At 41.7% G+C, this 18,764-nt stretch overlaps 1 protein-coding gene and 1 long non-coding RNA gene across 3 annotated transcripts in view; one reads left to right on the top strand and one right to left on the bottom strand.

The window, feature by feature from the left end:
* Positions 1 to 18,764, top strand: part of CPVL (carboxypeptidase vitellogenic like) — a 129,434-nt gene that overhangs the window by 100,827 nt on the left and 9,843 nt on the right. For both annotated transcript variants that reach the window (XM_059396660.1, XM_059396661.1), the window contains exon 12: positions 2,242 to 2,424. In XM_059396660.1, coding sequence (XP_059252643.1) covers positions 2,242 to 2,424 — 183 coding nt within the window. The remainder of the gene's footprint in view (positions 1 to 2,241; positions 2,425 to 18,764) is intronic.
* The window catches only part of LOC132015843 (uncharacterized), a 41,484-nt gene continuing 38,001 nt past the window's right edge, over positions 15,282 to 18,764 (bottom strand). Inside the window, exon 4 of the long non-coding RNA XR_009403791.1 lies at positions 15,282 to 15,791. This is a non-coding gene — a long non-coding RNA (uncharacterized LOC132015843). The remainder of the gene's footprint in view (positions 15,792 to 18,764) is intronic.

Genomic DNA, 18,764 nt, shown 5'->3' on the forward strand with positions numbered 1-18,764 from the left:
GTTAGAGCTCTTGTTTGTGATGAGTCTTGAATAACAAGGGGCACAGCTCAGGGACGGACTGCGTTTCAATTCAGTCCAACGAACATGTACTCTAATGCTGTACAAATAAGCCCGTTTTTGTTGTAACCTGTGGATCTGCTTCCCTGAAAGATAAAAAATTCCAATCAATTTCAAAATATACGGATGATCGTCAGGTAGCTCCAAGAGACACTAAGAAAGCTGTGAGCTTCATTTAGTGGCCACAGAGTGGAAAACAACCAGATGCGCTTGTGTATTTGCTAGTTAATCAGCATCTTTTCATGGAATTCTAGAAGAGGAATTACTTTATAGATGATTATCTCTGCTAATCAGGCCTTTCTCGAAGGGGGGGGGGGGGGGGGAGGATTTAAGCCTTGTTTGCTGGTACAGATCATGTGTAATTGTTTCCATACTGTTGGCAAAACAGCTGTAGGAGTTTTGCATGGGCCATAAGTACCCAAGGTCTTTGAGGCAATTTCTTTGTATAAACAATGCAAATTTTTATTGCTAGAGTTGAGTTGAGTCTTTTAAAGAGGCTTTAAATGGAGCAGGAGTTTTCCCCTTTGGGTTTCTGCTTAGGAGAGCGGAGGTGGTGATGGTGATGGGGTAACATGAAAGATCCTGTGCTCCTGCAGCAGAGGCCCAGGGCTCTTTCATCTTGGGCTCAGTCTTGGCCCACTGCTGCTTGAGGATTTGGAGTGTGTAAAAGTCCTGGGCTGTTTAATTATGTGCAAGCCTTTTAAGAAGCCTGCACCAGGAAGGCAGAGATGGAAACATGTGCAGTGAAACATTTTATATCCAATTTGAGGATTCAACCAAAGGTCTTCACTTGAGCGAAACCAGAACTTCCAAGTAGATCAAAGGTAGCATGGAGCGGAGGAAAACCTCTTTGTTGGGGGTTGACTAACAATGCCTTACAAGAATTAGTATCGTGTGAGTTGCATAAAAATAACCTGAGAAGAGTGGAAAACAAGGGAGAAAATCAATCAGATTTACACCACCTATGTTAACCAACTATATTCATGTTTTTTTAAAGTGGCATTCCGTATATGTATGGGTTTATATGCCTATGTTCTACATGCGTGATTGTGATATGTATTTGACTTTCAGCTTTCATACTTAACAGCATGCGAGTATTTTCCACGTTACTACATGGTTGGTTCAGTGGCACATTTTAAATGGTTTTGCATGATCCCATAGGATTTCTGTTCCGTAGTTTATTTAACCCCTTCACTATGGAACTTTTGGACTGTGTTTCAGTTTTTCATTATAAGACCCAATGAATACGACTATATATATTGGGGGGGGCTTATTTTCATAAAATTCATTCCACAACCTGGAGTTATTGGGACAGAGAGTCTCCACATTTTCGAATCTTCTTGTTAAAAATGGATCATTGCTTTCCTGAAGAGTAGTGCCATTTTTACACTTCATTAGCATGGGGTGGTATCTGAATTCTTTCCCAAGCCAGCTGAATATTGCTTTATTGGTTTTGGAGAAAAGACACGAGTTGCTTCAGTGTTGTTTCTCGTATACTATCCACCATCTTTGCAAAAAAATAAAAATTATATTCTAGGAAGAAGAGACATTCCTCATTGTTGATAAGTGGCTATCGTGTCTAAGAAAAGGAGGCCTTATAAGGGGCATGGCAGACCCAGTTGCCTCTAACAAGGAACAAATCTGAGGCACCTGCTTCTCTCCATCTGCCTCAAAAAATTGTAGTTGCCACGATAAAAAACGAGTGTGGAAGGGAGAATCGTATGGATTAGCAGCTCCTGAGAGAATGCCCAGCCCACCAGCTCGAAAGCCGAGTTAATGAAATGCAGTCTCCACGCAAATCCGATGGTATAGTGTTCCTCGGTTCCGCTAAGAGGTTACCACAGTCCTCTTCTTGAACATAGCTGTACCTCGAAGTGATATCCCTGGATAATACAGTACAAATGCTTTTGTAACTGAGAGAAGACTTTATGCAGGTTCCTAGGAAGGTTCGAACTTCTGGAAGAATTGCAATGGCTGAGCCAAGGCTTGTGCTGATTTCAGATTGTTGGTGTGGCCAACTGGAGGAAAATGACCCCACTCACCTGCTGGGCTGACCTCTCTGAGCACAGAATCAGAAAGCCTCCCATTACCTTTTCTCTCGTGCACACACTGTCCATACCCAGATACACATGGTGGCTTCACTTGCTGAGTCCCACATTTGCCCACACCTCGATTTCGTTTCAGGTTCTGATCTACAATGGCCAGCTGGACATCATCGTGGCAGCTTCCCTGACAGAGCGCTCTCTGATGGCCATGAAGTGGAAGGGGTCCCAGAAATACAAGCAGGCAGAGAGAAAAGTTTGGAAGATTCTTAAATCCGATAATGAAGTGGCTGGTTATGTGCGGCAGGTGGATGACTTCTTTCAGGTCTGGAGACACTTTGGGGCCTGTAGGTTTTGGGGTGGGGGGTGGATGGTGGGGTTGAAACAAAAGCTTGAACACCAGGAAGGCATGGCTAGCCCTACGCAGGGTCACACAACAGCCCAAGGGTGTCTTCTGTGGCTCTCCTCTCCACAGGGCAGAGTGCCTGAGTTCATTAAAGTACACAGTGCTTCATGGGAACCAAAACAAAAGTTTAGATATTATTCAAGAGACAAGGTAACAATCAAAAAGATAATACTCATCCCAAAAGACAAATCATTAATGAGAGAGTTAGTCTATTTGGGAACAGAAGGGAGCTTGAACAAATAACATGAGTTAGAGTCAGTGTAATCTCTCCTGGCAAATCTGTGCTCCCATTGGGTCTCACGCATGAAGCCCCAGGACAAAATCTGTGCATCTGATGCCCCTAGTGTGACCTCCACTTCAGGGCTCAGATGTTGCTCCTAGCCATGCCTGTCCACTGTGCCTCCAGTCTGCAGGTCTCAGTCCTTCATTCAAGGGTCTTCAGGCCTTCATTGGTGACTACGTGATGATTACATCATTTACCTCCAGAAAGTTCTTGGAGAAATCAAGAATGGTTTTGCATAGTTAGTCAGGAGGAGAGATTTAAGTCTTTGGACCTGAATTTTTTTTCCTGCAGTTTTTTATTGGAGGAAACATTGGGAACTCAGTTCTGTAGTTTTGAGTATTTGGAATTACAGCATTCCAAATGCTCGAGCTTTTCATTAGGCAAATCCATGCTCCAAATAACAATTAATCTCAGAGGCATGCTACCTTGAAAGTACTTTGCTTTGGCAAAATAAATGAGAGTTCACAACAAATTCCTTAAAGGTCACTGAGTTGTGATATGCATTACTCACTTATGTTAGAAGAAAGGATGGATCAAGCAGAAATTATGGGTAGTCTAATGTATACAGGGACCCTTCCATCCCCCCCCAACCCCACCCATCATTCTAACCATGTAATAACATATACAAAATTTAAATATTGTGCAACGTTAACTACCTTGGACAAAGGAAACAGTTGAGAGACATAGTTCCGGGCTCAAGTAAAGGGAAACTCTATGTTGGAAAACTTATAATGTTATAGTTTCTAAATTGAGATAAATTATACCAAAGAATTAAAAACTGGTGCCACAACAAACTAAATGAGTCAGAGCAGAAACAGTTCTGGCAGGACGCATGTGAGGTTTGAAAATAAGGCTGGGGCAGGATGGAGACAGGAGTGTCTGTTGAACTGCAGAGAGATCTGGAGAGGAGATGGTGAGTGCTGTGTCCACCCTGGGTCTTCTGTAAACGACCCAAGCAGTCTTGGATTGAGTACCAACTTGGGAATCACAATAACTGGTTAACTCTAAAGACTGATTCCAAATGATTGAAATTCCTGGACAAATGGAGCCTCTTCATTTGCAGAAGATATCCTGGACTTCATTTTTGGTATTTATTTGTGTGTTTTTAAGTAACACAAGTTATATATATATATATATATATACACACACATATATGTACACATATATGTTTGTGTGTGTATATATATATACACACATAGAACAGAGAATATATATATGTATATATAGAGAGAGAGAGAATATATATACACATACATATATAGAGAACAGAGAACATATGTGTATATGCTCTCTGTTCATTATTAAGTGTATTGATTAATATAAAATATATATTGTATATATAATATATACTTAATATGATTTTTCTATTCTCCTTTTACATCCATTCTTTATTTATTTTGTCATTAAATGCATACAGCTATAGAAGTTACACTTTCCTGGCAAATTAAGTCAACATTATTCTCAGGAAGTATCCCTCTTTAAGTCTAGTAATGTTTCTTGTCCTAAAGTCTGTTTTGTTGATAGTACTATAACAATGCCAACTTCTTTTTTTTTTTTTTTTAAGATTTTATTTATTTATTTGACAGACAAAGATCACAAGTAGAGAGGCAGGCAGAGAGGAGGAAGCAGGCTCCCCACTGAGCAGAGAGCCCAATGCGGGGCTCAATCCTAGGACCCTGAGATCATGACCTGAGCCGAAGGCAGAGGCTTAGCCCACTGAGCCACCCAGGCACCCCACGAACTTCCTTTTTGATTAATGTTTCCCTGGGACATCTTTTTCAACTCTTCGTTTTCAATTTTTCTGTATCCTTATATAGAAAGATGTGTCTCTTTTAAGTAGCATTTAATTGGGTTTTGTATATCTTTAATAGAGCCTGACAATATTTTTTTTTAATGGAATAGTCCATTTACATTTAGTGTAATTACTGATATATTGTGTTTAAATCTACTGCTTTACTATTTGTTTCTTACTCAGCTTACTTTTTTGTATTTCTCTTTTCTTTATTGTATCCTTTTGTATTACTCAAGTGTTTTATATCATTTTTGGGTTTTATTCCCTCTGGAAACCTGTTAGGCTATATACTCTTTTAATCTTGTTTAATGATTATACTCAAGGGTAAATTATAAATTCTGGACTTAATCCTAATATAAATTAGAATTTTACCACTTTCCACAGAAATGCAAGAACCTTAGATCTTCCTTACAAATTCTCCTGGTTTTGTGTTATCATTAAAAACAAAACAAGGGGTGCCTGGTGGCTCAGTGGGTTAAGCCTCTGCCTTCAGCTCAGGCATGATCTCAGGGTTCTGGGATGGAGCCCTGCATTGGGCTTTCTGCTCAGCAGGGAGCCTGCTTCCCCCTCTCCCTCTGCCTGCCTCTTTGCCTACTTGTGATCTCTCTTTGTCAAATATATAAATAAAATCTTTAAAAAAAAAATCTACACACTCTTCGAACACCACACAATGTTACCTGCATCATGTTACACAGCCAGTATCATTGTGACTTACCCATAAACTGATCCATTCGATCCCCCTTCAGCCTCTTTCCCATTTCCATGCTTCCGACTGGAATTATTTTTCTTTGCTTAAAAAAAAAAAACTATTTTAGTAAAGTTGTATTGGCAACAGTTTCTGGTTTTATTTGTCTGAAAATGTATTTGTGTTGCCTTTAATTGAGAAGTACATTTTTTGTGGAATTGAAGTTTAGCTGGGAAGTTATTGTCTTTTCAGTTTTCTGTCTTTGCCTCGGGTCATGATCCAGGGTCCTGGGATGGAGCGCACCCTCAGGCTCCCTGCTCAGCGGGGAGCCTGCTTCTCCCTCTCCTCCCTGCTTGTGCACTCTGTTCCCTGCACTGCCTCAAATAATATCTTAAAAGAAAGAAAAAAGAACAGCAGTCTGTGATACCCTTATAGGATTATTGAGAGAATTCAACAAGTTAATTAGCAGAGAACAGTTCCTCATCATAGTAAACATTTGTTATTATTACCCCGAAGTGCATATAAAAATAGATATAATAAAAGGAAAATTATAAATCATCAAGATCAGGGAAAATTATTAAAAATCAAGCCTTCAGGGAATTTTAAGTATTAATGTTTAGGCTATTAAGGCTAATATAAGGTTAATAGGAGGCTATTAACATGAATGCTGAGCTGCCAGGAGCAATGGACATGTCACTTGTCCCCTGTCTGCTGCACAGCTTTGTGATGACAATACCACCAGGCACATGAGCATATCCTCTGGGTTCTCGATGGCTGTGTCTGCCGCCTGTTACTTTATGTCCCCCAGGCCAGCCTTGCAAACCACTCCAGTGCCCCGCACCACACCTGTATCTCGCTGGGCTCGGAGCATAGAACCTCTAGCTGGGGAGGCTGGGCTGTGGCTGCAGGGACAGCACACACTACCAACGTGGGGAGAAGGGATTGGCTGCCACCCCAAAACTTGGGACGAATACCACACTAAGCCTGCTATCTCTTCTTGTGAATGCAAAACACACTGAGAGATGAAATGGCCCTCGACCGGCTGCCAAAAAATGGTAACAAATGCGGCAAGGCCCACATGTGTTTGTGACGAGGAGTGCTTTACCACACGCCAAGGGATCTGTGTTTTATGTAGGGGACATTAAAATGTTGGCAGAGCTCCTGCCCACTTACGCCTCAGCGTAGGCTCGGGGGTGGCATGTGGAGATGGGGAATTATGGAGGAAAAAGAGCACCAGTGCTAAGAAAGGCATTCTCTGTGCGCCTCGGATTGAGAATCCTGTCCAAAGGTCCAGCGTCTGATAACGAAAAAACCGAACCTTAGCCACGAACTTGCCTTTCAGCACTGGACACTCAAAACAGAAACGTGAATATGTCTGCCAAAAAAAGAGAGTTCACTCTCTGCCAAACTCCACAGCTCTTAATTTAAAAATCAAAACCAGTGTAGACCCGTCTCCGAGTGGTTACCTAAAGTGTCCATTCAAAAGAATGACAGCTGTCCCTGGGGAGCAACAGGGTCGAGAGAGGGAGCCTCTCTCTCCACATATTCCCTGTCAGCTGACGCCTTGGGAAAACCCAAAGGCAGCTCCAACCCGTCTGTGGAGATCTGCTGAAGGAGGGCTACGTGTTGCCTCTTGCTGGTTCTGGCCTAGAAGGCCATGTGCCTTTGCGATCTCTACCATTCTAAGAATTAGACACTGCCTTACTACATCACCCAGGCAAGTAGCCTTTGCTCCGTTTGTTCATCTATAAAATGCAGGGTTTGGACTGAGTTATCTGTAAGATATCTAAGAGAGATCTGAAATATTTATTTTTCATTAATGCCCAGAAGGTCTCAGTTAGCAAGCAAGATCAAACAGCTTAGTGACTTTCTGCATAGTGGGATGCGCGTGCGCGCGCGCGCGTGTGTGTGTGTGTGTGTGTGTGTGTATTGACTTAATAGCATTATGGTGCAGATCCAAGTTCTCATCCTCTTCCTCCTTGGCCGGTGATAACCCAGGGTCAACACTGTCAGGACCAACCTGTTCCTCCTTTTGGGGTCTTTCTCTATCCTTCTCTGAAAATCAGTCACTTTCTAGAGCTTAGTAGGTTAGGTGGGGAGGCCAGGTTCATCCAAAGAAGTTATGGCTTTGTCTGGGGATTTCTGATACTAATAAAAGGGCAGATGCTGAAATTAACTAAAATGAACAGAGCAAACATGGTGAGCCATGTCTCATAATGGGAGCCTGAAGAGCAGAGCACCAACAGACTGCACAGCCTGCTGGTTTCCAGTCTGGAGCCAGGAGAGAGACTGGGAAGGGTCATGGGCCATTGATGGTAGGCCAAGGGTGTGTGCTCCATTGTGTAAGCAGTGGGAGGCAGGCCACTGAATGTTTTTTTTCCCCCAATTTTTTTTATTGTAAAATACATGTAACATGAAGGTTATCATCCTGACCATTTTTTAAATTTAGTTAATTAACTAATTAATTTTTTAAAGTAGGCCACATGCGCAAAGTGGAGCTTGAACTCACAAGCCTGAGATCAAGAGTAGAGAATGTTCTACCAACTGAGCAGCCAGGGGCCCCTAACCGTAACCATTTCAAAGTGTGTCATTCAGTGGCATTAAATACATCCATAATACTGGGGCACGATCACCACCGTCCGTCTCCATAGCTCTGTTCATCTTTTAAACTGAACCTATGGCCATTGACCACTAGCAGTGTTCCCCCGCCCCAGTCCCTAGCAACTGCTCTTCTACTCATTCTGCTTTCTCTTTCTATGGACTTGACTGCTCTAAGTGTCTTGGATAGATGGAAGCATACAGTGTCACCATGGAACATGTTTGTGCACCTTTTTGAAGCTGGTCTTTTGGAGGTTTAAAATGGCAGTGGTAGGATGAATTCAGGTTGGAGAGAGGTCAAGGAAGGGGATCCCAGGGAATAGGGAGTCCTGGTAGGAGCTTTCTTGGAAGGAGGTTCTCCACCTAAATCCTGAGTCCACCTTCATGATGCTCATCTCTGAGCTCCTGGAATAGGGGTTGGGGTGGGGGGATAAGCTTTGGAATGCCCAAGCTATGAGGACCGATTGCTGTGTGAGAACTGGTGGGTACTGTGGAGGCACACTGACTTAAAAGCTAAGTGTCCACAGGGAGAGCCTGGCATGCTAGTATCATACAGCACTCTCCGTGGTCAGCCACAGGAAGCCCCTCCAGCCTCCTCCTGAAGCACAATCCCTGAGCCATGATTCCACCTTGACCCTGACCTGGGCTTAGCTTGTGGGGCCCTCAGGCTGGTGGTCTGCCACACTCTCCTCAAGGGCTTCTCCCTGAGTTTCCAACAGGAACAAGACCTTCCACAAGCGGTTATGTACAGAGAAACCAAAGGCAAGCAGCCCCCCACCCTCCGAGCTTCACTGTTTTGAAGAGTTGTGACCAGGAGAAGGCAACCTGGTGTCAAGACCAGAGTATAGACTCGAGCTAGACACATCCGGTGTGAATTTCCGTTTTGGCTGTGGGCTGCTCCTGGTTCTGCAAACCCTGAGTGAGGAGGGTGTCAGGAGGGCCCGTGCTAATGGGGGCTATACCAGTTCTTCAGCATTTGTCAGCTCTCAGACCTGCCACACACTTTTTCTCCACGGTTATGGAACACTAATGATAACCCCCGTAAATTATGTGATTATATTTCCTAATTTATAAATGAGCAAAGAGAAGTTTTGCCTGAGCTCCGGGCTTCAGGCTTCAAATAGTCATCATACCTGAGATTTGACAACACAAATCTCGATCTTTCCCCTGAGCCATCGTGCCTCTCAGGACCTATGAGGACAGTGAGGTGGGAAGGGTTAGGATACTTCGTTGGCCAGACTAGGCTACATGTGTGCCCTGGGCTGTGTGTGGCGCTGGTGACAGAGGTGGGCGTGGCCAGCACATTTGGCAGTACATCCAGTCCACACAGAAAAGACTGTTTCCTAAAGGAAAGCAGAGTGCTTTCAAGAGGCAGGAGGACAGGGAAAGCGTGGTGTGCAGACAGAAAGCAGTAACAGCCCCAGCTTCCTAAGTGTGCTTTCCTAAAACTAACATTCACTTTTGTTTCTCTGACTTCCCACAACTAGAAAATAGAGAAAGGAATAACCACAGTCCTCGGAGGACAAAGGAAGGTCAGGCTGAGATTTGTATGTTTCCACGGATAATCCACAGAGGGAATGACAGAGAGCTGGCCACCTGCCTCTTTTGGAGTTCCTGCTGACTTTTTTTTTTCTTATTTTTAGAATTTTAAACAGCTTAGGGAGCATTCTGAACTAGTTCTGAAGGAACTAACAGTTCCAGAAAGGTCTTCATTGAGTCCTTGATTGCACTGGCAAAATCAGAGTAAGCAAAGAGCAACAAATGGATTTTTGCATTCGCCTAGTGAGATGAATGTAAAACAATATTTAATGCAGGAAAGTAACTGTTAAACAGATTTGAGATGATGATTCCCAAATACACCTGATTCCCTGGGAAAATGTTTTGGCTTTGTTATAGAGATTGTTACACTGAATCTTCACCTCTCTTCCAGCTCTGTTGCTTTCTACGAAGAGAGATAACCTGATTCATAGCTTCTTTGTCTCCATCACCTTTATCTGGGGATAGTTCTCTCTGTGTATGGGAATTGAGATGTGAGCAGAAAGCCAGAATATAGCAGTCACATCATCATCATCATAAGGATGACTTCTCTATCATCAGAGAGCTCCATGGTAGTCACAGACTGAGTTCTCCAGAAGCAGGATCCAGGTCAAGTTTGGGGTGCAAGGTGTTTATTAGGGATCAACATGTGTGAATAGACTGGGGAAGAAACAGAATAGACAGAAGAGGGAATCAAACGCTGAGGCAGGCCTGAAAAAGCTCGGCCAACCCGGCAGAGAACTCTGGAGAAACTCTTCTTCCATCAGCGTCCCTCATTGAGCCAAAATGTCCAGATCTTTAAGTGCCACCTCATTCAGTCATCACATGCAGGCTGCCCCAAGAAGGGCATCATCTTGGGGAAAGGCTGTTCTCTGTAGCTGAGGCAGCCCCCGGAGCTCCTGACAGCTGGACAAGTCCATCCTTGATCTGACAAGTCCATCAGATCCCCCTTCAAGGATGGGGATCTGATGGTACCTCTCTGTCTACCATAAAGGCCACCCAGATAATGCAGTTGGGAGCTATCAGGGTTGGCGTGGTGAGGGGTGAGAGCAGGGGCTGGTGGTTTGCCTAACACCACATAAGATTTCGTATCACTCGCTCTTTGCTGGCATAATATAAGCTTCCCCCTAAGCTCTCAATGAAATTATGTCTTCTGTCTGCATTAGAAAGATGGATCCAGCCTTGCTTTTTAATTCATATAAGATTCCAAGATGGAAACAGCAGAGTTTTCAGGAGAAAGAATGAAGAATTATCAGTAAATATTTCCCCCTTTCAGTTATATATTAACAGAATAATAATAGATCACTCCAAAACTCAGTGGCTTGACACAACAACAGTTTATTATTTCTCATCATATGTGGGTGGAATGGGCTTAACTCAGTGATTGTTCTGACTCACATGAGCTACATGAAGGCCATCCATGCAGCTGCATTCCGTGGGGAATATGGCAAAAGCTAGGACATCCGAGGTGGCCTTCTCTTCTCCAGTGCTCTCTCCATATGGCCGCAAACCATTCGGTGTCTTGGTCTGGGCTATGAAGCATGGCAGCTGGTCTCCCAAATTGAGAAGCAAAAGATGTCAGTCCTTTTAAGACCCAGGTTCAAAAGTCCCAGAATATTATTTCCATTGCATTCTTTTGGTCAAAGCCAATCACAGAGGAAGTTCACATTCCTCTTAATGGGAAGAATGGCAAAGAATTTGGTACCATTGTTAAACTTGCTACATTTTCCTAAAACAGTGTATCTATCTCCAAATATTCTTACTTTATTTGTCTGAGATAGGACCTGAGCATTAGGATATAAGCTTGTTAGGGAATTCTAATATGCATCCTATTTGGAGGAACCCAAAATTATGATTTCTTTTGCCCCTTTGTTGATGCCAAAATGGCTTTGGCTTCTAGGAACCCCATGTGGCTTATGTTTGGATAAACTTTCATTCTGATCCCTAAAGGCTGCTCTAAATCCTGACCTATTTTACTTCCTCCCAGGCCAACCAGAAACTTGAGAACATAGTTTCACTCTTAACAAACCAGCCATTGATCTGAAACATCACTTTTAGAAAAGTGTCCTCTAGTCAATAGTATCTACTGGTGGGGCTCTTATTCTGTAAAATCCTCAGCCAAAACCTTAAGCTAAAGCTTAGACCTCAGTCTCTGCTGTGCATTGTTGTTTTACAAGTGGTCTTTGTTCTCTTGAAACACTGATAGACCATTGGTAATGCAGACTCCTAGAAAAACGCTTGTTATTTACTCAAAAGATTAGCTTCCTTTTCCCAGCTGACTTCTGTGCTGTACTGAAATAATGTGGTCCTCCCGGGCAAAGTCTTTAGATAGTAGCGTGTCTTATGCTACTTTTCGGAAGTGATACAGCTAGATCCAGGAAGGTCTGCTATAAACATCATCCAGATCCATTCTCAGCGAAGACGGTGTCCACAAGCCATCTTGAATTTGTTTCTGGATATCAATTAATGATCAAATATTATGATAGATTGATATAATTAATATCATGTCGGCAAAAAAAAAATGCAGCTGTTTTACTGAGGAGTAACCTTAGTATTTTCATTAGGTGATTATTGGGTTCTTAAAAAAGGGTTCTTAACCTAGGGCAAGGGTCTGTGGATAGTATTCAGGGGGTCAGTGAACTTGGGGGGAAAATACATTTTATTTTCACTAACCTCAAACTTAAATAGCTTTTCCTTCTGTTATGAATTTTTAAATTTAGCATTTCCTCCCATTATGAATGTAGGCCACAAACCACAGCTGCCTTAGCGGTATCTTTGACTCTGTCACCAATAGAAAGCAGAGATACTTTGATATCAAATACAAATGCCGTTGCAAATACCTTGAAACAGCATCACCATCACTGTTACTTTGAAATTACAGTAGTTCTCAAACCCACTGGTTGTTCTTATTGAATGTGTTTATAGAAAAGTACATATATTTTTATATCCAACTTTATTTTTTATGACTTTGTTAATTTCAATATAATGGGTTCATTTATAATCTGTAATATGTATATATAAATATATAAAATGTATTTTAAAACATTTTTCTGAGAAGTATCCATGGGTTACAGAAGACGCCGTAGGGGTCCACAGCACCAAAAAGACCAAGAGCCTGTGCATTAGACAATTTGAATTATTGAAAATAATTTCTAGATCCTCCCCAACCCAAACCATAGACCGCCTTTAGCCTTTGGGGACCCCAGATTGAAAAGTTACAAATTTAGCTATCAAGTAGACTTGAATTTTCTCTCTAGTCTTATTACCTTGGCAATTCTAGCTCCTCCTCTCACCATCCTCAAGCAACAGAGTGTTGAGATTAAAAGACCGGATACTGTGCCAGACACTGCTCCAGTACTGGCTAGCTGTGTGACCTTGGGGAAGTCACTTGGCTTCTCCAAGAGGTTCTTCATCCGTGAAGTGGGGATAACATTAATACCTCTCTCTCTCATGAAGGGATTAGTTATTAGGATTCATTGAGATTATGGGTATCCGTGTATTACTTGACATTCTACGCGGCACCTAGTAAGCATGGAAGAAATATTTATTGCTGCTGCCTCTCTTAGCATTCATCTGTTTCCATAGTTTAAGATGTACTCCTCCTGTCTAACAGGATCCTTAATAGATACTATGTTTTTAGGTTAGGCCTCAACTAAATATTATTTATCAGAAAGGCCTAGAACTACAGCAGTTGTTTCCATTTGTAACTTCATAACAAAAAAACTGTCTTGGTGAGAGGCGGAGGAAACAGAGAACAAGGGGACATGTTCCACATTTTGCTACATGGTGGTCTAATAATAGTAAAGAAAAGTGGCTACATTGAGTAATGAGATGTTTCTAAAACATCAAGTCCCTTCTGGTTGAACAGTCATCTGAAACATCCCTGTTGACAACAAATGAAGCATCCAGCTTTTTTTGTTTTTGTCTTTTTTTTTTTTTTTTCCATTTACACTGAGCTTCTAATAACATATGGAAACAGGGAAGAAGAGGAATATAGGAGTTGAGAGTTAGAGAGTAAAAAACTATGCAGCAAAACAGAAACCCCAGTTGTTTGCCGAACTTTCTGCTCTTCTGCTGTCCAGCATGGAGATGTGGGTGTTTATTTTTGTTCCTAATATTTATTTTCTTATGCAGCAATCAGAGTCCCAAGGTTTAGATTCTGGCACTAGCCCTGTCTTCCTAGAGCTGCTTGCCAGGGGGGGACTTCCCATTTTTGCTTTTGTTTCCCTTTAATTGCTTCTCTGTATCCTCCCCACTTACTGTTTTAGACACATGGCCCATCTCATCAGTTCTGTGTTAGAAGAAAAGAGCATGACAGAGAACATGTTATATTTTTTTAAGATTCGTTTTTTAAAATTTTGTTAGCAACTATAAGAGGTTTCTCTCTCTCTCTCTTTTTTTTTAGTTAAAAATTGAATAACCAAAAAGTATGTATAGTACTTGTATGAGATAAAACAAACAATGATAAATGAACCCCTTTGTACTCACCCCTTTCTCTCATTGCCCCTGGAGGCGAACCACTGAACTGGATTTTGTTTTTATCATCCTTTTTTTTTTTTCCTTAAGTAATAGTTTTACAGATATACATCTATATAAATATTTTACTTCTCATGTTTAATTTTCTATAAAAGGAATGATTCTGTATGGATTTTGTAATAACATGCTTTTGCCTCTGAGCAATGTTGAGATTTCATCCATGCTGATGGGTTCAGTTGTGCTGTTTCCTTTTTTGTTGCCATATAGTATTCCACTGCTTGATTCTGTCCCTCAGCCATTCCACCGCTGCTGGACATGTGGGTTGTTGCCAGTGTTTTGCTACCACAAATATTGCTTTTGTGAACATTCTTGCCTTCCTCGTACCCATGTCCAAGAGTTTGTCTAAGAATCATCCCTAGAAGTGGGACTGATGAGTTCATAGGGTTTGAGCATCTTCAGTTCCATCAGATCATGCCCAACTGTTTTCCAAACTGATTATAACCTTGCCAGTAATGTTTAAGAGATCAGAGTATTTCACTCTCTCACCAAATCTAGGACTTGCTTCTAGACTTTTTTCCCCGTGGAAAGGTGAAATTGAAGGGGAGGCTTAATGTCCTTTCCCATGTTGGCCATTCGTGATTTGTCTTCTTTCCCTCTTGCTGTATTTCCCATCTTCTCTGGCTGGCCTCAGATGGAAAGACTGTAGCTTCCACACAAAGCAAGCAGGTGGGATGGACGTGTCATGTCTAAGTCTTAGCACTGATTTGGTTAGGCAGATGTGTTTTTCTTTCTGAACGTCCTGTGCTGAGGTTGGCTATCAAAATATCCGGCTTAGGGGCACCTGTGCGGCTCAGTCTGTTAAATGTCTGCCTTTGGCACCGTCATGATCCCAGGGTCATGTCCATGTTGGGATCCCCACTCAGTTGGAGTCTCTTTCTTCCTTTGCCTCTGCCCGCTCCTGCTCTCTATGTCTCAGTCTCTCTCTTTTTCTCTTAATTAATTAATTAAAAAATTTTTTAAAAAATATCCAGCTGAAAAAAAACAGGGAATTTAGTCCTCAGCACCTTTTCAGTTCAACTCACCAACAGTGGCTCAGTATAAAGAAGCAACTACTAAAACAGATTTCAGTTTATGCCTTGGATTGTAGTCAAGCCCTAGACCTAGATCAGGAGGAGAATCTGAATCTTTCCACAACACAACACAGGGACCCTCAACTTCCATCATTTTCCCACCAAAACAGCAAGGAAGTCAAGTTATTTAGCCAGGTGCTTTGCTGTGTGTCTTACCAGAAAATTAAGAAGAAGAAGAATTGGTTAACTATTATTCACATCTGCTTTCTAAATCCTTCTCAGTGGGCTGATTTTATTCATTTCCTAGTGCTTGACAAAGAAACCACAAAGAACTACTTAAAGAGAAAAATACTGATTTTATATAAAGCAATAAAAAAATACAGTATTTTGAGGAAATTTTTAAAAAGAGGCTCCCCTACTTTATACATTCTAAAATGGGACTGTTTTTGCTTTTGTGATGTTTTAAGAAAAGTCCCAGGTTTTAGAAGATGCTATTCAAGAATGCTCTGTGTTTTAAGTTGTTGTGGTTTAAACTACTTCCTTTGACAATAGCTGGTCTTAACAAGTCCCCTTACTCTCCAATCTACTCTTCTCTCGGTGCTTTTGCCAAAACACAAGTCTGATCATATTTTCTTGTTCGAATTCTCTCACTGACTCCCTGCTACTTCCAGAATAAAGTCTTCATTCCTTATTAGGTCCTTTCTGCTCTTCTGGCTGCCCAGAAAACTCCCATTTACCTTCAGGGATTACAATGACCTCTAAAGGGGTACCTGACTGGCTGAGTCAGTAGAGTACGCCACTGTTGTTGGTCCTGAGTTCAAGGCCCACGTTGGGTGTAGAGATTACCTATAAATAAATAATAAATAAATGAATAAATAAATCAAACTACCTCTAGGAAGCCCTTCTCCCAGAATACCTCATTCTGTGCATCTCTTTGTGCATGAACCATACTGGGGTTTCTCTTTCATTTAACTCTTTAATTGCTTTCCTCCCCTACTTGACACTGAGCTCCTTGAGGACAGGAATAACATCATTTATCTCTGTAGCAAACCCCCTTAGCACACTTCCCAACACTCAGTGAATGTCTGGTGAATGAAAATCAAATTGGCCCCCACCTTATACTGACACCCATCTGTGTGTGTGTGTGTGTGTGTGTGTGTGTGTTTTAAAACCAGTACCTGGGTGGCTCAGTGGGTTAAGTGGCCACTCTTGGTTTCAGCTCAGCTCATGATCTCAAGGTTGTGGATCAAGCCCCGGGGTCAGACATCATATTCAGCGGGAGTCTCCTTGTTCTTCTCCCTCTGCTCCTCCCCGCCTCTCGCAAATAAATAAATAAACAAATAAGATCTCTGAAAACAAAACAAAACTGCATTTCTCAAGGGATGCTGTGGTCGCTGACCCATCATACATACCAAAGTGTCTTCTAGGAAACAGACTAGGCGTGCTAAGATAATGAATAGTTCAAAGCAATTCCCTTCAAAGGAGAAAGGATGCATTGTTTGTGTCAGCTGAAGACGATTTCCTTCTGTGTTACACAGGAGAAGAAAGGAGAAATATTCTGGGAAATAAATTTATGGGAGGAGTTGTAGAAGTTTCATTATCTCAGGGGCTGATTAGAATATCCCCTCCTTCAAAAAAAAAATCGACTTTTTAGCATTTGGGATTCTTTTTCTTTAAAAAAAAAAAAAAAACCCACACAGCTTGCTTCCTGAAAACAAAGGAAATAATAAACAATGGCAACTCCCAATTTTACTCTGATTATTTGCCAAGAGTCCTCTTAGTTCATGTGGTTCTATTTCATTAGAGAGGGCTGATTAGCATAAAAAGAATGCTTCTAAATTAAGCTACCCAAATATGCACTTAGTTAATACTCAGAGAGCTAATTTATTGTATTATTTAAAATATAAATTGGATAGCAAATCTATTTACTGAGGTATAACAGCTAGGCAATGATGCATAATTTTCTCTTAGCTGTTGAGTGGTTTTTAATAATCTATTGAAATTTAACAGAGAACCATTTCATTATGGGAAGTGAATAAATACTAAGAAGACTAACATTTAAAGTATTATCCACACATGGAGAATAGGTTTTAAAAATTAATGATATTTGAGGAACAAAAAGGGAATTGGGGTTTGCTTTTTAAACAGTAACATTTTGTTGTTTTAATTTGAAGTGTAACCAGATCCACAAAATTGCTTGTGGAAATGTTAAACAGAGCCCAGAAATAAACAAGGTGGAGGGTGGAGTGGGGCAGAGAAAGGGGCAGCGTGAAGGAACAAAATAAAGTTGTCTTAAGATACTGCCCCATTGTCAACTGGACCACGGGTACTATTTTTGCTTTGGACAGTCTTTGGCTTGGTAGTGAAAACTGTGTGCCTTGTTTTATTTCAACCAATGGCATCATGAAAATGTTGTGCCCAACATGAAATGTTGGCATGTCCTATGTCCTCAGTTCCTGGAACCTGGGGACATTATCAGTTCTGGAGTTCCCTGAAGCTGTGGGTCAGGAACACAGTTGAATCTAGACCCCCTCTCTGGTTAGTAGCTGTCCCACGCAGACCAGCTTCGGAATGTCACAGGGGCTCTGATACAAACAGAAATATCCATGAATGTAGTGGTGTGGTCTTGAAACTCTTCCTGCCAATTACACTAGAATTTCTTTGGGGTAGGGGAGAGGCAGGAATGGAAGCAGGTAGCAGAAGCTTCTCATCTTTCTGCAAATATTTGATACCTGGCCCATCTGATTTCCTGAGCCAAAATTTCAGAGAGAGAGGTTTTGGATCTTATAATTTACTGATCTGAATAGATGTTTCTTTGATTTATTTTGGGAGAGAGAAAGAATGCTCTAATGTTTCCTCTTTCCCCAAGAGAGCCAAAATGTCAGAGAACCGGGGTTGGGATGGTAAACTGGCGTGGGGGGGGGGAGGGGAGACACTGATTTATAGTGTTTGCCAATTTCCGTGGTGTAAATACTCCCACCATGGCTGATTGCAAGCTACCAGCATGACACCACACTGAACGTGGAGTTGGGCAGCAATGTGCACAGTCCGCTCTCCTGGACCAGTTGCTGAGCTCCAGCACACAATGCTAGAGCCATTCCCCCACTGCTGTCTGCAGGAGGTAAAACTTGAGCAGGTTGGCCAGCTCTTGTCTCCCTGTTCCCCAGAAGACAATGACTCTAGGTCCTCACACTCCCAGCAGAGAGCATTTGCTGCTGTAACCCCTGCCCTCTCCTCCCAAAGAAAACTACAGACATATATTATACAGTTAAATATTGAGTTAAGAGTAATTAACAAACTGGATTTTGCTTTTTCTCTCTTTGTGGATTTTAAATATAAAGCTGGACATGGAGGAAGTAAAGTTTTGATTACTTCTTAACTGCATCAAATCCTGTGTTGCCAAGTGGGTTCTTAAAAGGGTGAAAAAGGCAGAACAGCTTTATGCCATTCTGCTAAGGCAAGTAAGGTCTTGCTTGCTTGACATTTCTGTGTGGGGAGACGGGGGTGTTTGGCATTGCAAGTGGTAAAAGCGGATGGAGGGAAAGAATGGGATGGATCATGGTGTTGGCGGGTTTAAGGGATAAAATTCACTGTAGACAGTTAAGTCAAGCATATTGACAGAAGTTTGAGCTCATATTCAATCTGCTTTCTTACTTTAATTGGACCTTTCCCGTGGGAAGGAAGAATTTATAGCATGGAAATAAAAAAAGAAGCCTGGAAGAGAAATAGTGTCCCTCGTAAACAATATAATTTTTCCTTCTAAAAAGTGTAGTACTATCTCTTATATTTATTAGTATTGTTGCTTCTGATCTTTCACAG

The sequence above is a fragment of the Mustela nigripes genome, chromosome 4 (genome assembly GCF_022355385.1).
Source record: "Mustela nigripes isolate SB6536 chromosome 4, MUSNIG.SB6536, whole genome shotgun sequence".
Lineage (NCBI taxonomy): Eukaryota > Metazoa > Chordata > Mammalia > Carnivora > Mustelidae > Mustela > Mustela nigripes.